The sequence below is a fragment of the Pelobates fuscus genome, chromosome 12 (genome assembly GCF_036172605.1).
Source record: "Pelobates fuscus isolate aPelFus1 chromosome 12, aPelFus1.pri, whole genome shotgun sequence".
NCBI lineage: Eukaryota > Metazoa > Chordata > Amphibia > Anura > Pelobatidae > Pelobates > Pelobates fuscus.
In genome coordinates, this window is record NC_086328.1 from 74193820 (window position 1) to 74213004 (window position 19185).

At 40.1% G+C, this 19185-nt stretch overlaps 1 protein-coding gene across 2 annotated transcripts in view; it reads right to left on the reverse strand.

Annotated features, from left to right (window-relative positions):
* RELA (RELA proto-oncogene, NF-kB subunit) overlaps window positions 1-19185 on the reverse strand; it is a 29179-nt gene that overhangs the window by 2622 nt on the left and 7372 nt on the right. The window contains exons 2-9 of one of the 2 annotated variants that reach the window (XM_063437418.1): window positions 9698-9742; window positions 6533-6678; window positions 2255-2403; window positions 1905-1996; window positions 1665-1799; window positions 726-830; window positions 259-468; window positions 56-136 (exon numbers count right to left, since the gene is read on the reverse strand). In XM_063437418.1, coding sequence (XP_063293488.1) covers window positions 56-136; window positions 259-468; window positions 726-830; window positions 1665-1799; window positions 1905-1996; window positions 2255-2403; window positions 6533-6678; window positions 9698-9742 — 963 coding nt within the window. Of the gene's footprint in view, window positions 1-55; window positions 137-258; window positions 472-725; window positions 831-1664; window positions 1800-1904; window positions 1997-2254; window positions 2404-6532; window positions 6679-9697; window positions 9743-19185 lie in introns of both variants that reach the window. The other variant, XM_063437417.1, reaches the window with a different exon arrangement.

The window sequence follows — 19185 nt, forward strand, 5'->3', positions numbered from 1 at the left end:
ACCACAAATGTCAACTCGCACTGCAAGAGAGACCTGTGCTGTTACACCATCTCACCTGAAAATGGATTTATCTTGGCAATATTCCTAAAATCATCCAAGGTTCTCTTCCGCTTTTCTTCAATATGATGAAAGTCACCTGCGGAAGCAAGATTTTACAATTTAAAAAAGCAAATAGACAATTTCGCAAATAAAGCCTCATGAAAAAAAGCAAGCTACATAAACAGAAATTAATCATGCAACATTATAGAATTTTCATACCGTCATGAGGCAGATATTGAAACTCCATAGGTTCACTGACTTCTTTATCTGAAGGACGCCTCAACTGCATGTGAACCTTAACAGGCTGCCGGATCCCTGGATCTTTGTATGGAGGTGTCCTAAACACAATTGCCACCTGTCTGTGAACATCTGCTTGAGAGAACGAACCACGTGCTTCCCAACCTCCTGATACAAACAGAACCTCAATGTCTTCTAGGGGGCAAAATGGAACAGACGGTTACAGGGGAAGCACAGGTCAAGTAATGAGACTAAGACAATTAGGCGCAACACAAGTTACAACAACAAAAACATGGGACAAGGTAACCCATACATGCGCTAACAATTTGGCAAGCACAAAGTAGACAAAATGTTAGGTTTAGCTTGACAGGTGCACTTTAACACAGATATACAAGGACTAATATTGTTAACAGAACAAATGGAGGGTTTGCTGCACAGGTATCATATACCTTTCTGCACTTTATCACATAGTAAAAAGATCTCGTCCCCTCCCCTGCAACTTCCTGAATTCTTGTTTACTCTGCAGATCTTCAGTTCGGCTGTGTTTGGAGCTCCTATGGAAAAAAGTAGAAGTTCCAGGTTATTCACTTTCCCTCACATACTTCCAGTTATTTATAAATAAAAGATCTATTTTACAGACTTATATCTGTTACCATTAAATCTGTGCAAGCCACATTGAAAAGAGTAAACAGAATAACAGAAAATATATATGGAAATAAACAAGCACTGACGAAGAGTTCATGAGAAGGAGAAAATACATAATTATACATTTCGGTGATCATATAAAGTTACTTACTGGACAGAAAATATAAAACAAAGAGAAAAACAAATTAAAATTAGTACACTAAAACGGGCACTCTAAGCATCACAACCACCAAGGTTTGCCAGGTGTTCCCTGGCATCATCCCACAGCGTGTCATGAAGACATGTTTTTTTTTTTCTTAAACTTAGCAATGACAATACTTTGCCAGATAAATGATGCACACAACCGGCAATCCACCTATCTAAAACAAAAATCGTAAATCATCAGACGAGACAACCCTTTTCCATTGCCCCATGGTCCAGTTCTGGCGCACACATCCCAACTGAAGGAGATTTTGACAGTGGAGAGGAGTCGGCATGGGCACTCTACTGCGTAAAGAGGTTTGTTGCCACAGACCCAACAAACTGTGATGCAGTGTGCACTCTGACACAGATTTATATCCCTAGCGCTATAGTATCACTTTTATACCAGTCTATGTCCTCATTTTGAAAGATGCATAGAACTGCATGCATTAGAATCTTTGCAGCTTGAGAATACTTTATTTACAATCTACATATGTACAAGCGTTTGCACTTTTTATCAATTTACACTGCTTGCAATTTTACATTGAAAAGGAATTGCTCACTGTTATCGAAGATAGGCTGTGACACCACAAATGACAGTGGAATAAAGCGGCTCCCAGTCTGGTCCCGAATAAAAACTTGAAAGCAGAGGCAAACCGTGTTCAGATCATAATCGGACTTCAGATCTTCAACAGGGACTGAAAGCCAGTAACACAATATTGTCAAGATAGTTATGCAAGGAAGAAAGAGGAAGGTGAAAGAAAAGGCAAGAGAGATAAAATATGTATGCCATGTGACAATACCTTTGAAGGGGTTATTGTTTGTCCGGATACGCTGCGCAATCGCCTCTTCCACCTCTCTCTTCTTCACACACTGAATTCCCAAATTCTGAAAACTAAAAAAATAAAAACACATAATATAATAATAATATATATAAAAGACATGCAACAGGGAAGTGTATATTAGAGAAAATAATGTGATTGTGACCTACATGTTTTGGTTTATTATGCTCTTTCTTGAAATACTCAACAGCATTATTTCCCCATAATATACGGTTCAATGTTGCGTATCTAATACAATTAAATAGATCACTTTAGAAGACATAATGCAAAGCTTAAGAAAGCCCACTTATTTTCTGCTGCTGAAGCGTTACCTGTGAATATTCCGATCTGGCGACAGCTCAGCCTCATAATATCCATCCTTGCAATCTTTTCCAACTAGCTCATGTGGGTGAGGTTTATGAGGAGCATCTCTGGTGACCAATGATATTCGTACACGGGCTGGACCCTGGTAATTGTTCACCTAAAAATTCAATTGAAATATTACGTTTTTGTTTTGTTTGCGAAACAAAAGATATGTTTGTTTTTTATTACAACAAATATTGGTTAATAAAGTCTTAATTTAATAATAAAAAAAATTTAAAAAAGGGTACTTTTTTTCCCCTTTTTACAAATACCTACATCACTGCCAAGTAATATGCTCCAGAAACAGAACTCCAAACTTTTGCCAATGATTAAATAAATGGGAAAAAAAAAAAAAAAAAAAAAAAAAAAAGCTACTGACATCTCCCAGTTGTTTCAAACCATTTTGATTAGTTGCACTTCTGTTTTAGCAAATCAAAATCCAAGATTTGGACAGCTGCTGCATCCAGCCAATTTTAACCAAATTCAGATGATCCTGACATATCCATGAGTTGTTGCCAGTAGCAAGCCAGCATCATAACCACTCCAACAGGCGGTAGTACAAGCGCTTAGACTGCTCATTTAACACAAACATTCAAGCTGCTCGCTGGGTTCAAGCATGCTCATTTATTTTATTTTATTAAAATTCACTTTATAAATTGTCCTCAACATCATGGAGCAGCAGATTTATAGGGCAGCTTTTCCTACATGAAAAATATTTGTGAAACTATCATAACCTCAGTTGAACCATCTGGCCAAATTTACCAAGCTAATGTTAGGGAAAAAATGAAAAACAGATTGTTTCATACAACCTACATGGTTTATTTAAGTAAAAGGGAAGCAGGATAAAACCCACCAAGATAGATCAATGGGTCTACAACAAATAAAATGTAGCTCACAATACAGGAATGTTATTAGACAGAGTTAAAGAGACACTAAATACAAAAACAACTTTAGCTTAAAGGAACACTATAGTCACCTAAATTACTTTAGCTAAATAAAGCAGTTTTAGTGTATAGATCATTCCCCTGCAATTTCACTGCTCAATTCACTGTAATTTAGGAGTTAAATCACTTTATTTCTGTTTATGCAGCCCTAGACACACCTCCCCTGGCTATGATTGACAGAGCCTACACGAAAAAAAAAAAAAAAACTGGTTTCACTTTCAAACAGATGTAATTTACCTTAAATAATTGAATCACAATCTCTAAATTGAACTTTAATCACATACAGGAGTCTCTTGCAGAGTCTAGAAAGCTATTAACATAGCAGGGGATAAGAAAATCTCAATTAAACAGCAATAAAGAAAGCCTAAATAGGGCTCTCTTTACAGGAAGTATTTATGGAAGGCTGTGCAAGTCACATGCAGGGAGGTGTGACTAGGGTTCATAAACAAAGGGATTTAACTCCTAAATGGCAGAGGATTGAGCAGTGAGGCTGCAGGGGCATGTTCTATACACCAAAACTGCTTCATTAAGCTAAAGTTGTTCAGGTGACTATAGTGTCCCTTTAATTAAGTGGTTTTGGTGTATTATTGAAACATTATAAATGTTAGGAATACACAAAAAAAAAAAAGTGCTGGCTGGCACACTCCCAATCTTAAGGATCTGGACCTACCAAAAACTCCCCCCCCCCCCCCCCCCTTAGCTAAGCACTGGGAAACTAGTGTGCATGCTTGGAAAAACACCACACTGCACCAATCTGCATCTCTAAGAGAAGCGTTCCGAGTCTCCATGCAGATCAAAGATTTCAAGATATTCAGCCTATACCACAGAACCACTATATTAAAGGGACACTATAGTCCCCAGAACAACTACAGCTTATGGAATTTGTTCTGGTGAGTAGAATCATTACCTTCAGGCTTTTTGCTGTAAACACTGTATTTTCAGAGAAAATGCAGTGTTTACATTACAGCCTAGTGATAACTTCACTGGCCACTCCTCAGATAGCTGTTAGGCAGCCATGACCCAGGAAGGAGATGAATTGAATCAATGAATTTCTATGAGGAAAGTTCAGTGTCTGCATGCAGAGGGAGGAGATACTGAATGTTTGGATGCATTTTAGGCAGCCATGACCCAGGAAGGATCTCTAAAATGCATCCAAACATTCAGTATCTCCTCACCCTGCATGCAGACACTGAACTTTCCTCATAGAAATGCATTGATTCAATTCATCTCTATAAGGAGTTGCTGATTGGCCAGGGCTGTGTTTGAATCATGCTGGCTCTGCCCCTGATCTGCCTCCTTGTCGGTCTCAGCCAATCCTATGGGGAAGCACTGTGATTGGATCAGGCTACAACTTCTGATGATGTTAGCAGACTGTTTGTTTTTCTGAGTCTAACAGCATGCAGAGTTACAGCTTCAAGCTTGAATACAGTAAGATTTTTTACTATATTTATGGAGCCATGAGGGACCCAGGGGGGCTAGATGGTGGTTTTAACCCTATAGGGTCAGGAATATATGTTTGTGTTCCTGACCCTATAGTGATCCTTTAAGATTTAGAGGTTCTGGTGACTACAGTGTTGCTTTACTTCCAAAACTGCATAGAACTGTTCAGAGAGACAGAATGATCTGCATACCAAACAGCTTAATGAAGTTAAAGCTGAGTTGGTGATTAGAGTGTCCCTTTAAAGAAGAACTGCAACTTTGCAGGTTTTGGTTTAAAAATAAAAAATTTCAGCCTATTTCCCCTTGTTTGTAATTTCTTTTATTCATATTCGGTGATATATATATATATATATATATATACACACACACATACACATATACTGATCAGCTACAACATTAAAACTGACAGGGGAAGTGAACGACATTGATTATATTGTTACTATGCCACCTGTAAAGGAGTGGGGGATATATTAGACAGCAAGTGAACAGCCCGTTCTTGAAATCCATGATTTGGAAGCAGGAAAAATAGGCAAGTGCAAAGATCTGAGTGACGGGAAGCCTTGTGGTGTTTCCGGTATGCAGTGGTTAGTACCTACCAAAAGTGGTGCAAGGAAGGACAACTGGTATCATTTACTTGGGGAAGCAAGTAGGATGCACTATGGGAAGAAGGCAGGCTGGTAGAGGCAGTGTTATGCTATGCTGGGAAACCTTGGGTCCTGGCATTCATGCGGACGTCACGCTGACATGAACCACTTACCTAGAGATTACTACAGACCACGCACACCCCTTTTTGGCAATGGTGCTCCCTGATGGCAGAGCCTCTTTCAGCAAGCTAACACACCCAGCCACCCTGCAAAATTTGTTACAGAATGGTTTGAGGAATAGTAAAAAAAAAAAAAAAAAAAAAAAAAAAAAAGAGTTCAAGGTGTTGTCTTGGCCTCCAAATTCCCCAGATCTCAATTCAATCAGACGTGCTAGAAGAATCCAATTTAAGGAGGCCCCACCACCTTGCAGGAAGGAAGAGCTGCTGTCATCTCCCTGCTCTGCAATGACATCATATTCCAGCTTCCGGCATCACTGGACGGCGCGGGAGGTAGCAGAACAGGAAAATTACAGCTCCCTCAGCTCTCATTGACCCGACCGTTTGTCTGCCAGCCTGCCTCAACCCTGCGAGAGCCAACTATCTACCTCGAATTTCAGGCAGCCAGTCACCTCAAGGGCTGAACAGGCTCACAAATCCCAGGACACATTTCCTGGTTGTCATGGATTGTCCAAGGTCTGAACCTAAACAAAACCTACAGTTTTGTACACACACACACACACGAAAAAGTGGAGGTACTCTGAGTACGGGAGCAGTCACAGACATTAAAAAGGGGACTTACCCAAAATAATAATACAAAAAAAATAAAATAAAAATCACACGACAGTGCCATTTTAAAGAAAACAAAAATGCCACCTACACATTTGCTTGTAATTTGTCCAACTAGGTAATGTCAGTAAAAAATAAAAAATAAAATAAAAAAGCATTTGTTAGTTTCTACATAATGTGTGGTATGCTGCAGTGTACACTTAAACTCTCATTTAAGTTTTCATTATCGAATTACAACCCCTCCTCCAGACAAACAAGTTTTTTTCCCCTTAATATTAATGCAAAGCTTAATAAAACCATGCAAGTATATACAAATTATTTATTCACTAAGCTTAGCGAACTGGAATGTGAAAAGGAAAATATTTCAGCACATACTGTGGCATTTCAATTTGACGATTTTTGCATTTACGAAATAAATCCATAAAAGTAAAATGTATAGAAACTAGGGTTTCTGACTATACATTTTTCATTCCACATACAGAACATATGCTCACCTTTATTGTGGGATGTGTTTTAGTTGTATCCGTGCTACGTTCTCCAGGAATACTGCCAGCAGAACGCCCTTCACACTTATAACGAAATCGCATTCCACGCTGCTTTGGCTGCTCAATAATCTCCACATATGGGACAGAGGCTGGGCCTGTATGGATTCAGTTAAAACACAATGTAATTCGGCTGGGCTTGTCTATCTTCTCACATGTAAATGTAATTTAAAATATGGGGGAGGCGGACTTTCCATCCTCTTAATTACTAATGTTCTGATAGGGAGTAGGAATAATGGCTGACAGGCTTTTGTAGCATAGTTGTCTAATCATTTTGGGGACTGTCTCGAAGCAGTAAGTTGGGTGGAGGGGCGTAAAGGCTTTGTTACATGCACAGGCATACACGTCCTGCTTTATGATTACCAATGCCCTCCCCCTTAGATTGCTGTACTACTTATAGCCTTATCTTCCCCCTGATGTCTCTGGCAGTATTGATCAAAAAAAGAATCAGGATCATAAAATTTACAGGGTGCTAGCAGAGTATGGGTCAACATATCCCATAAGTACAAGTATAAAAGAAAAAAAACAAAAAAAAACAGGCACTCACTGATGAATTAAAGCGGCACAGTCATGCCGAATCCCGTTTTTTTTTTTAACCCCACTCCTGCCTCCACTACATCCAATTGACCCCCTAGTCACCCCCAAATGCCCCTAAGCCCCCCAGATTACTTATTTATTAATCTGTATTTTCTGCCCCGATCTTTATTCAAGGCGCCGCCATCTTTGTGTGGGTAGGTGAAGTCCCTGTGGGACACGTCATCTGCCCACACTGGATAGCCTGTGAGATTCCCGCACATGCCCAGTGAAACACCTGGACAGATGAATGAATGAATAGAAAAATCAGACGAACAAACTAACACTGAGTATCACTGAACTTTCCTCATAGAGATTAATTGATTCAATGCATCTCTATGAGGAGATGCTGATTGGCCGGGACTGTATTTGAATCATGCTGGATCTGCCTCCTTGTCGGACTCAGTCAGTCCTATGGGGAAGCACTGTGATTGGATCAGGCTACCACTTCTGATGATGTCAGCAGACTGCTTGTTTTTTTAGGCACATAGCATGCAGAGCTACAGCTTCAGGCTTGAATACAGTAAGATTTTGCTATATTTATGGAGGCATGAGGGGCCCAGGGGGGCTAGATGGTGGTTTTAACACTATAGGGTCAGGAATACATGTTTGTGTTTTTGACCCTATAGTGATACTTTAAGGAACAAACTTGGGGCTCCTAGTTCTAATTAGTCACTCCTATTTTCTTTCAAAATCAATGATTTTTATATTGCCTCCATATTAAACTGCTACATATCCCTGACTGGCCAACCTCACAGTGCTAGTTTATCTGATACATTGTTGCATCTGTTTACTGTAACTGTGTATTTCATACTTCAATGCATTTTATAGAAATCAGAGGTAATGAGAGCATATTTTAAAATCAAATTGCTACCCCTGAAATTGACCAACTTTATAGTGGTATTCAATACAGCAACGGCTCCCAAACTGTGTGCCGCGGCGTCCCACACAGGGGAGCCGCAAGATATTTTCCCGGTGCTATGATCATAGCACCGGGAACTGTGCCTCCCTCTCCCCGGCCAGCTCTTCAGGACCAAAGGGGAGATCAGAGATGTCCCTCTCAGGCCCGCTAGCTGTGTAATGCTGGCAGCAGGCAGGGGAGGGAGAGGACCTAGAGGACTCACGGTTACCGTGGCAATGCTTCTAATCTTGCGAGAGCTTCCCCACCGGACCACCAGGGATTGCCTTGTACAGTTCCCCCTCCCAGGCAAAAGTAAGCAGGGAGGGAGGATATGAAAAGTATTAATTGTAATAAAAATATAAATAAAATTATATATTCAAGAAATTACCCTCCCCCCGCCACACACAAAAACATTTCCCCCCTCACACACACACACACACACACACACACACACACACACATGCTACTGCCACTATCTCGGCAGATACCAGGTAAGTTGTCAAACTGTTCTTAAACAGTTTTACTACTTACTCTGGGAGAGCACTAGTGGCACCATAACCACTACAAAGTGCTGTAGTGGTTATTGTGCCTGGATTGTTTCTTTAAAGGACCACTATAGGCACCCAGACCACTTCAGCTTAATGAAGTGTCTGGGTGCCTGGTCCATCTAGGATTAACACTTTCTGCTGTAAACATAGCAGTTTCAGAGACACTGCCATGTTTACCTATGGGTTAATCCAGCCTCTAGTCGCTGTCTCATTGACAGCCGCTAGAAGCGCTTCCGCGCTTCTCACTGTGATTGTAACAGTCAGAAGACGCCAGCGTCCATAGGAAAGCATTGAGAATGCTTTCCTATGAGACTGGCTGAATGCGCACTAACGGAAGAAGAGGGAGGAGAGTCCCAGAGCCGAGGGAGCCCGGCGTTAGAAAAAAGAGGTAAGGGATTAACCCCTTCCTCCCCCTTCAGCGCCACAGGAGTGGGACCCTGAGGGTGGGGGCACCCTCAGGGCACTATAGTGCCAGGAAAACGAGTTTGCATCCACTATCCTCTCAGTAAAGTAATACTTCCTGATATTATTTTTAAACCTTTGTCCCTCTAATTTAAGACTATGTCCTCTTGTTGTGGTAGTTTTTCTTCTTTTAAATATACTTCTAGTACCAGTGAATGCATGCAATACACAGAGACATACTTTTTGTTGATCAGTTTTTAACTCTGCACATTTTTTCACATAAAAGTTTTTTGGTTTTTGTTTATTTTTCATTCATTATTTGTGGCTGATTTATTCCTTTTCTGAATTTAAACTAATAAAGTGACTTTTATCCAATTTATTTTCAAATAAAATAAATTGTTCTTACCATAACCCTCTGTGCATCGGAACACTAAGTGTATATGGGATGTTTTTTTTTTCTTTCTTGTTTTTGTTCCAAAATTTAAAGATAAATAATTCCAATGATCCAATTAGTGGGTAATGATTATAACACATGCTAATGGTGGATCAAATATGTGCAGTTCATCAAAAGTACGAGTTCCCTACAACTGCTCTTGATAATGGAGTGGTGAAAAAAGAAAAATGCAGAGCAAAAAGGAAAAGACTATTAATAAACAATATGAGTAAAAAAAAAAGGGAAAAAAAATTACATACCTGAAACCATCCAGTCATTGTTTAAGAGGCTATTTAGCAGCATCTCTAAAAAAAATAAATAAAAATTAACTATTAAATTACAACTTTTACGAATGATTAATTTTCTAGTACAGGGACTTCATACATTTATCAGAAGCACATATAATGTCACATGCATTATAAAATATTTAGCAGCATAAACACATTTACAAACACATTGTAACATGAATGTGAGTAAAGATTTGATTAAACATACAAGATTTCACACATCTTGTTTGATTATACACAGAAAAAAATATCAGTGTTATGAAGGGCTGCAAACCAGCCAGTGGAGAGGCATGATCCCCATAATGCCCACCTTATTGCACTGCTCTGGTGTACACATACCACTAATTGAGAAACACTGATGTAGGCAAACTCTTTATGATGTGCTTCTTTAAATACATTTGTTTGTACTAGAGACAGTCCTCTATTCTGTTTAACAACTTTAGTACATACTATGCTGTCCTAAAAATGATGGGCTTTGAATGCTGTTAGGATGGCATGGAACATAGTTTACATCCGGTGCAAGCAGGGTTAAATCCCAATTATCAATCAATTCTTGGGACTACCCTCTGTCACTTGGGGCAGCTTTTAGTTATTTGTAGTATTTGTACATGCACACAGCTGGATGATCCAAAGAACAGACATGGAGACACAACGGTTGAAAATATTTGGACTCACAATGAGTCTCTTACTGTTGTATAGAGCATAGAAAAAGAAAGCCATTTCTGTCAAAAATCTACATACACACATACTATGCATGCGGTTCACTGCACTGAACAGTATATAAGAACACATAAGCATTTGTGGCAGAAATGCATTTAGTGTAAAAAAAAAAAAAAAAAGTTCAGCAAGAACCTTAAATACCAATTACTTGGTATGATTCAGGAAAGGTCACACCTTTTGCCTAGATAATGAGATGGGTGGATATTGAGCCTATCATTTTTGAACAGGTTATACTTCATTTCTGTTCAGCATTATATGACATGTTTTGATAAACATCCAGTTTATTTAAAATAAATCAATCAGTTGTAGGTTATTTTTGGAGATTTATGCAATGGTTTCCAGAGACCATTCTTTAAAGGAGTAAAAGGATCACATGATGTGGGAGCCACCATAGGAAAGCATAGATTTATTTTCCTATGAAAGCGTGGATGTGAGGTCTCAATAGCTTCTGTATGATGTCATAAGTGGCAGAGAGGTAAGCAGTGCAGAGGGAGTCTTGGCATCGGAAAAAGTAAAATGTTTTTTTTTTTTTAAAATAAATATAATTGAAGCAGGTGGGTTGGATTTAAAATCACTAGTCAGGATTTAAATCAGGATTTGTAAATTGAAAGACCCACTCTTGCTGGCAGATAGAACCTTTAATATTTGCGACCAGATGAAGTTTCATATTTAGAATGATAACCTGTCAGATTAAACAGCTATTTCAGAATTTATTTTGGATTAATAGGTTGATCACTCATATTTGGAGAACTACTTGAATAGTGTTATTTAACTAAAACTTTATATAGCATACATACATTGATCAGTCACAACATTAAAACCACAGATTATATTGTTACAACAGCACCTGTCACGGGGTGGGATATACAAGGCAGCAAGTGAACAGTCAATTCTTGAGATTCATGTGATCAAAGCAGGAAAAATGGTCAAGAGAAAAAAAAAACAGTGACTTTGATGAAGGACATATAGTGATGGCTAGATGACTGGGTCAGAGCATTATCAAAACAGCAAGTCTTGTGGGGGTGTTCCCAGTACGCAGTGGTAAGTACCTACCAAACTGGTGCAAAGAAGGACAACCGCTGAACCGACATCAGGGTCTTGACGTCCAAGGCTCATTGATGCACATGGAGTGAAGGCAAGCCCTGTCTGGTGCGAAAACACAGAAGAGCTACTGTAGTCCAAATTGCTGAAAATACTTAATGCTGGCCATTATAGAAAAGCAGCAGAACACACAGTGCATTGCAGTTTGTACAATATGGAGCTGCGTAGCTGCAAATAGATAAGAGTGACCATGCTGACCCCTGTCCACCGCAGAAAGTACCTTAAATCGGGACGTGTGCGCCAGAACTAGACCATGGGGCAAAGGAAGAGGGTTGCCTGGTCTGATGAATTAAGTTTTCTTTTAGATCAGGTGGATGGCCATGTGTGTGTGTTTGTTTACTGGGGAAGATATGGCAGCAGGATGCACTATGGGAAGAACGAAAACTGCCAAAGGCAAGGAAACCTTGTTCCTGGCATTTATGTGGATGTTACTTTCACACATACCACTTACCTAGACATTGTTGCAGACCATGTACACCCCATCATGGCAATGATGATACCGGATGGCAGCGAGTTCTTTTAGCAGGTTAATGTACCCTGCCAACTACAAACTTTGATAAGGAATGGTTTGAGGAACATGACCGAGTTCAAAGTGTTGCCTTGGCCTTCAAATTTCCCTGATCTCAATCCAATTGAGCATCTATGGGATGTGCTGGAACAACAAATCTGATCCATTGAGGACCAAAAACTTGCAGGATTTAAAGGATCTGCTTCTAATACAGGTGATACTCTAAAAATTAGAATATCGTGCAAAAGTTCATTTATTTCTGTAATGCAACGTAAAAGGGGAAACTAATATGAGATAGATGCATTACATGCAAAGCAAGATAGTTCAAGCCGTGATTTGTCATAAATGCGATGATTATGGCTTACATTATGGCTGAGGACTCTCCTCCTTCGGTCGTCATCGGCTGAATGCGCGACATGAGCCACGCGCGCATTCAGCCAGGACGCTGGAGTCTTCTCACTGTGAAAAACACAGTGAGCAGCGCGGAAGCGTCTCTAGCGGCTGTCAATGAGACAGCCACTAGAGGCTGGGTTAACCCATTTGTAAACATAACAGTTTCTCTGAAACTGCTATGTTTACAGCAGGCAGGGTTAATCCTAGAGGGACCTGCACCCAGACCACTTCATTAAGTGGAAGTGGTCTGGGTGCCTATAGTGGTCCTTTAAGTTTGGATTCCAATATTGTTGAATGGGTTAGGCAGTGGCTAAATGACAGGCAACAGAGGGTTGTAGTCAATAGAGTTATTCGAAACATGGTCTAGTTACCAGTGGGGTACCTCAGGGATCTGTACTTGGACCCATTTAATATTTTTATTAGGGATATTGCAGAAGGTCTTGATGGTAAGATATGTATTTTTGCTGATGACACTAAGATATGTCTTTTTGCTGATGACACTAAGATATGTAACAGTGTTGATGTTCCAGGAGGCATAAGCCAAATGGACAATGATTTTGGTAAACTAGAAAAATGGTCAGAGTTGTGGCAACTGACATTTAATCTGCATAAGTGCAAGATAATGCATCTTGGACGTAAAATCCCAAGGGCAGAGTATAGGATATTTGATACGCTACTAACCTCAACATCTGAGGAAAGGGATTTAGGAGTAATTACATCAGATGACTTAAAGGTAGGAAGACAATGTAATAGAGCAGCTGGAAATGCTAGCAGAATGCTTGGTTGTATAGGGAGAGGTATTAGCAGTAGAAAGAGGGAAGTGCTCATGCCATTGTACAGAACACTGGTGAGACCTCCCTTGGAGTATTGTACGCAGTACTGGAGACCGTATCTCCAGAAGGATATTGATACTTTGGAGAGAGTTCAGAGAAGGACTACTAACCTGGTTCATGGATTACAGGATTAAAAAAATAAAATAAAATAAAACTTACCAGGAAAGGTTAAAGGATCTTAACATGTATAGCATGGAGGAAAGACGAGACAGGGGGGATATGATAGAAACATTTCAATACATAAAGGGAATCAACACAGTAAAGGAGTAGACTATATTTAAAAGAAGAAAAACTACCACAACAAGGACAGTCTTAAATTAGAGGGGTAAAGGTTTGAAAATGACATCAGGAAGTATTACTTTACTGAGAGGGTAGTAGATGCATGAAATAGCCTTCCAGCTGAAGTGGTAGAGGTTAACACAGTGAGAGAGTTTAAGCATTTGTGTTATAGGCATAAGGCTATCCTAGACTTAAAGTGACAATCCAGGCACCCAGACAACTTCTGCCCATTGGAGTGGTCTGGGTGCCAACACCCACTACCCTTAACCCTGCAAGTCTAATTTTTGCAGTTTTCATAATCTACAATATTTACCTTGAAGGGTTAAGTCCTCCTCTAGTGGCTGTCTACTAGACAGCCAATAGAGGACACTTCCGTGTTCATAGAACACGAAAAGTGTGTTATAACGACGCTGGACGACTTCACGCTACGTGAGGACCTCCAATGCCGAAATCCCCATAGGAAAGCATTATTCAATGCTTTGCTATGGGGAGATCCCTCAGCAACCTGGGATGGGGGTTCGGAGGGAGAGGGGACCTGCAGTGCCAGGAAAACTGTGTTTTCCTGGCATTGGATAGTCCCTTTAAGATAAGGCCAGGGACTAATTAAAAGTATTTCAAAATATTGGGCAGACTAGATGGGCCGAATGGTTCTTATCTGCCGTCACATTCTATGTTTCTAATATATCATATGTGTCCACAATAAAAGCTTAACCCCTTAAGGACACATGACATGTGTGACATGTCATGATTCCATTTTATTCCAGAAGCTTGGTCCTTAAGGGGTTAAAAGGGACATTATAGTCACTAGAACAACTACAGCTTACTGTATTTGTTCTGGTGAGTAGAATCATTCCCTTCATGCTTTTTGCAGTAAACAGTCTTTTCATTACAGCAGTGGCGTAATAAGGGGTGAGGGGGGAGCGGCCCTGGGTGCCACTCACTAAGGGGGTGCCTGGGGCAGACTGTCGGGTCCTGGGTCACTGACCGAGGACCGATGCCAGGAGGTGGCCAGGCGGCTTGCTTGATATGCCCCTCCTGCGCCCATCGCAGACACCGGTCTGCAGCTCCGCAGTGTGCAGACACTGTCTCGTGAGATCGGATCAATCATAGCATTGCCACGGGTTACCATGGCAACGCTCTGACCGGGTCTCACAAGATTCATGGTCACCGGACCAGCAGGGAATTAAGGTATTTAGTCCGTCCGTCCCCCCCCTCATTTACCATTATCCACTATACAAACACACTACATACACTTATACATGTGTGTCTGTATCTGTATGTGTCGGTGTGTATGTGTATCAGTGTGTCTGTATGTGTGTATCTATTTGTGTCTGTGTGTATGTCTGTACATGTGTCAGTGTATGACTGTTTCGATGTAACTGCATGTGTGTACCTATGTGTCTGTGTATGTGTGCTCTGCATGGATGCGCTGAATGTTACCCATAGAGAACATGCGCAATGTCCTCCCAATGCTTTCCTATGGGAAAGCATTGGCTTAGTGGAGATCATAAAGATTGAGGATCTCAACTATGGAGGCGAGACAAGCCGCGGCAAAACCGGCACAGTGTTTGGAAAAAAGGCAAGTAAAAACCACTTCACGTGTTTGGAGGGGGGCAGGTATCTTAACAGACACACAGCCTGACAGCCACATACAAACACTGACACGTGCACACACACACTGACAGACTTACAAACACATTTTCTCACAGTCACAAATGAAAATTTTTAATCCACCTAGCCTCCGTACTTTTGGGAGAGCTGAGTAGATCTTTCCCTGGGGTTCAGTGGGGCTGCTTGCTCATCCTGCGTGTGTGGGAGCAGTAATCTACCTGCAGCTCCTCTGTGCTCCCTCGCACTGTCTGTAGTAATGCCGGGGCCGGAATCACGTCATATGGAGCAGAGAGGAGCTACAGTAAGATCACTGCTCCCTAGCAGCTGCCCGAGCCTGCCGCCTCCAGGTAACCCAGGATGGCCGGCTACAACGCTCCATGAGCCAGCCGTCTCCATGCTCTCCAGGGCGGGCGGCTGGCCCCATTGTTTGATAAGCCAGTAAAGGGCTGACAAATCCCAGCGCCAGAGCAAAATTTCTAGTCGCCATGGCCACCTGGGATTTGTGAGCCCTGTTCTACTCTGTCCAGAAGGTAGTCAATTGGAGGAAAGGTACAACAGACACTGTGGAACAATCGCTCCCTGAAAGCCAGGGGGAGCTCGCTTTTGCCACTGCACAAGAGCGCCCCCGTAAAATGACCGGCCATACGCGCTGAACTTATGGAATTCATTTCGGCCAAGATTCAACGAATGGATGGTCAGAACTTTAATCCAGTGGCATTTAGCCAATGCCTTATGGATCCGAGCACTCTTTTGCCAGAATTGGCACTTGGACCAGACCTTTCCAGTGCTATATTACTTGTGGGGGTTCGAGGTTGTTTTGAGGGTTTTTCTATGTAAGGCTCTTCGTATACAGGAGCCAATTAGTTTAGAGAGTGTTGACTCAATTATCTCCCAGACACAGATGCCACGGAGGAACTACCTATGTTCATAATGGAGACCCCCTGCCAGGCATCTGTGTATAAAAGATCACCATGTCCCAATAAAGTTTGTCATTGTCCCAATGTAGTTCTCTTTGGCCAAAGTTCCAGGATGGTTTATGTTAATTCTGTACAAAATTAGCATCTAATGTCAGCATGCTGTACCCACACAACTTCCACCCCTCCCCCCCCCCTCCTCCACCCACCTCTCAGTCTGTCCACCTTGCCCTCCGGAAGAGTGACATTATGCAAAGCTGCAGTGAGAACTTGGACTTGGCGATGGAACAGTGAATTTTAGTATCGCTCCCTAACTTTGGGGGTAGGATACCACCTCAGAAATTGTTTCTCTAACTAAAACCATTTATGTATTTGTTATTTTAAATGAGCACTGTTTTTTGGTTGGTGTAACCCTTTAAGGTAGGTATATCTCCTTAACTGCTTCCCTCAACTACCATCATACATGTCAACATGTCACTTGAAGTCTGTGGGGGCAGGGGGAGCAAAGTTTCCATAAGTGACAGTGCCTCTTTCAGTTAATTTTCATTTCCATAGACTAATGTTCTTGATCTTGGACATGAACAACAGCATTGTTTGAGTGCAATGGGTAGCTTGCTTATGAGTCATTCCCCAACTCCTTCACTTTATTTGATCAGCAGGCACCGCATATAAAGTGGTTCTGTCACCTCTCTGGAATCTTTGTGTATCTTGGAAACATCCCTAAATGTGACATTGCCACTTGGTGTGCAGTGTAGGTGACATACTTACTGGATTCTATCCCCTGCAGGCGCCACCACTTTCTTTATTCAGCTTCTGGCACACTTCTACGGATAGATTTTGTCTTGTCTTAAGTGAAAGCTTGGAAAATTGACAAAACCGGATGGCGGTAGCTTCTACTTAGTCTTTAGACAGTCAATGAATTTCATAAAGATTTTTTTTTTTTTTTTTTTTTTTTTTTTAGACAGCCAATCTTATTACTCCATTGAACCAACAGCAGGAACTTGATGGCACAAACAAGAAGTTCCAGTTAGTATTATAACTTTGTAAAGAGGCCATTATTTTCATCATATAATTTACTATAAAATGTTTTTTTTTTTTTTTTTATAAAATATGATGAAAAAAACCTTTATATTTAAGTAGACAACCCAGGGTATTCAAATATGGGGTATGTCTAGTCTTTTTAAGTAGCCACTTAGTCACAAACACTGGCCAAAAGTTAGCATTTATTTTTGTTTGTGTGTTAAAAATGCAAAAAAAAATTATGAACGCTAACTTTGGCCAGTGTTTGTGACTAAGAGGCTACTAAAAAAGACTGAACATACCCCATTTGCAATACCTTGGGTTGTCTTCTTTTGCAAATGGTATGCCATCATGGGGGTAATTTTAATTCCTGGCCTACCATACGCTCTCAAAAAGGCAACATAACCAATATGGCAAATTTCAATCCTTATATTTGACCCTGTAACTTTCAAAAACACTATAAAACCTGTACATGGGGGGTACTGTTGTACTCAAGAGACTTCTCTGAACATAAATATTAGTGTTTCAAAACAGTAAAACATATCACAACTATTATATCATCAGTGAAAGTGCCGTTTGTGTGTGAAAAATGCAAAAAAACTTCACCTTTCACTGACAAGATCATCGCTGTGATAGGTTTTACCGTTTTGAAACACTAATATTTGTGTTCAGCGAAGTCTCCTGAGTAAAACAGTATTCCCCATGTACAGGTTTTAGGGTGTCATGGAAAGTTACAGGGTTAAATATAGTGCAAGCAAATTAAATTCTCTGGACTTTGTGCCTAGGTTGTCAGGCAGGTCCCCCAAATTACAATCAATAAAATTACTTAATTATGTAAAAATATTACATAAATATGCACGTAGAATTTAAATATATATATATATATATATATATATATATATACATATATACACACACATATTTATATATTTAAAGTCTATGTGTATATTTATGAAATTATTTATGTAATTATGTATCTGGACATATTTATATATATATATATAATATTTTACCAGAATGGATACATTGAGATTTCTCTCATTTGCATTGTTACAATATTACAAAAAAAGATACAATACACACACATATATATATCTTAAACAACTTTGATTTTGTTAACTCTGGTGATACAGGTGCTCATGCATTGGTGTGTCACCCTTTTGTTAGATTATCTTGTTATCTCGTATTGGCTTTGTTGGAGTCCGTTGTATATACTAAGAAATCGAATATAGTGCATCAGTTACCGTTCTATGTGGCCATTGTGATCAATTTTGAGATCATTAGTAGTTATTATTATCTAGTAACTGGCCAATCTCCAGTGAGTTTAATTGTGAAGTCTATTTTGGAATCAGTTAGGCGATCTACCCCTATCCTAGCAATCTTCTGTGGAGTGAATTCCAGTGGGACATATGCCCTTATAATGATGTTTAAATATGTTTTTCGATTAGTTTTGTCTGAACTTTCTCAGAGTCTCTAGTATTCCTGTTGGTTTTCAGCCCTGCTTTCTATGAGTCCAGTTTATACATTATGAAGGATATTCATTGCAGTAGTTACTATTCAATGCTGCCAGTGTGACTAATGTTTAAGTAATTGATTCCCCTAGCGTAAAATAGTTTAATTGAATGTTTTTCAATTAGTTTTGTCTGAACTTTCTCAGAGTCTCTAGTATTCCTGTTGGTTTTCAGCCCTGCTTTCTATGAGTCCAGTTTATACATTATGAAGGATATTCATTGCAGTAGTTACTATTCAATGCTGCCAGTGTGACTAATGTTTAAGTAATTGATTCCCCTAGCGTAAAATAGTCTAATTGAATATTTTTTAATTGCACGATCTAGGTGTATGGTTGCACTTTTATTATTGTTGATATATGTCACCATGGTGATGACCATGGAGTCAGAGGCTTCACAAGTGTGGTGAGTTATCGTTATCTGTATGGTATATATGTGGGTTTATTTGTCTGCACAGTATGTCCTGACGAAAGCTTGAGGGGATCAAGCTGAAACGTTGACACCTTTGATGTTTTAGTGAGTAAAATAAAAGTTACATTTTATCAAGTCCCTGGAGTGCTATCTTTGAATCTTC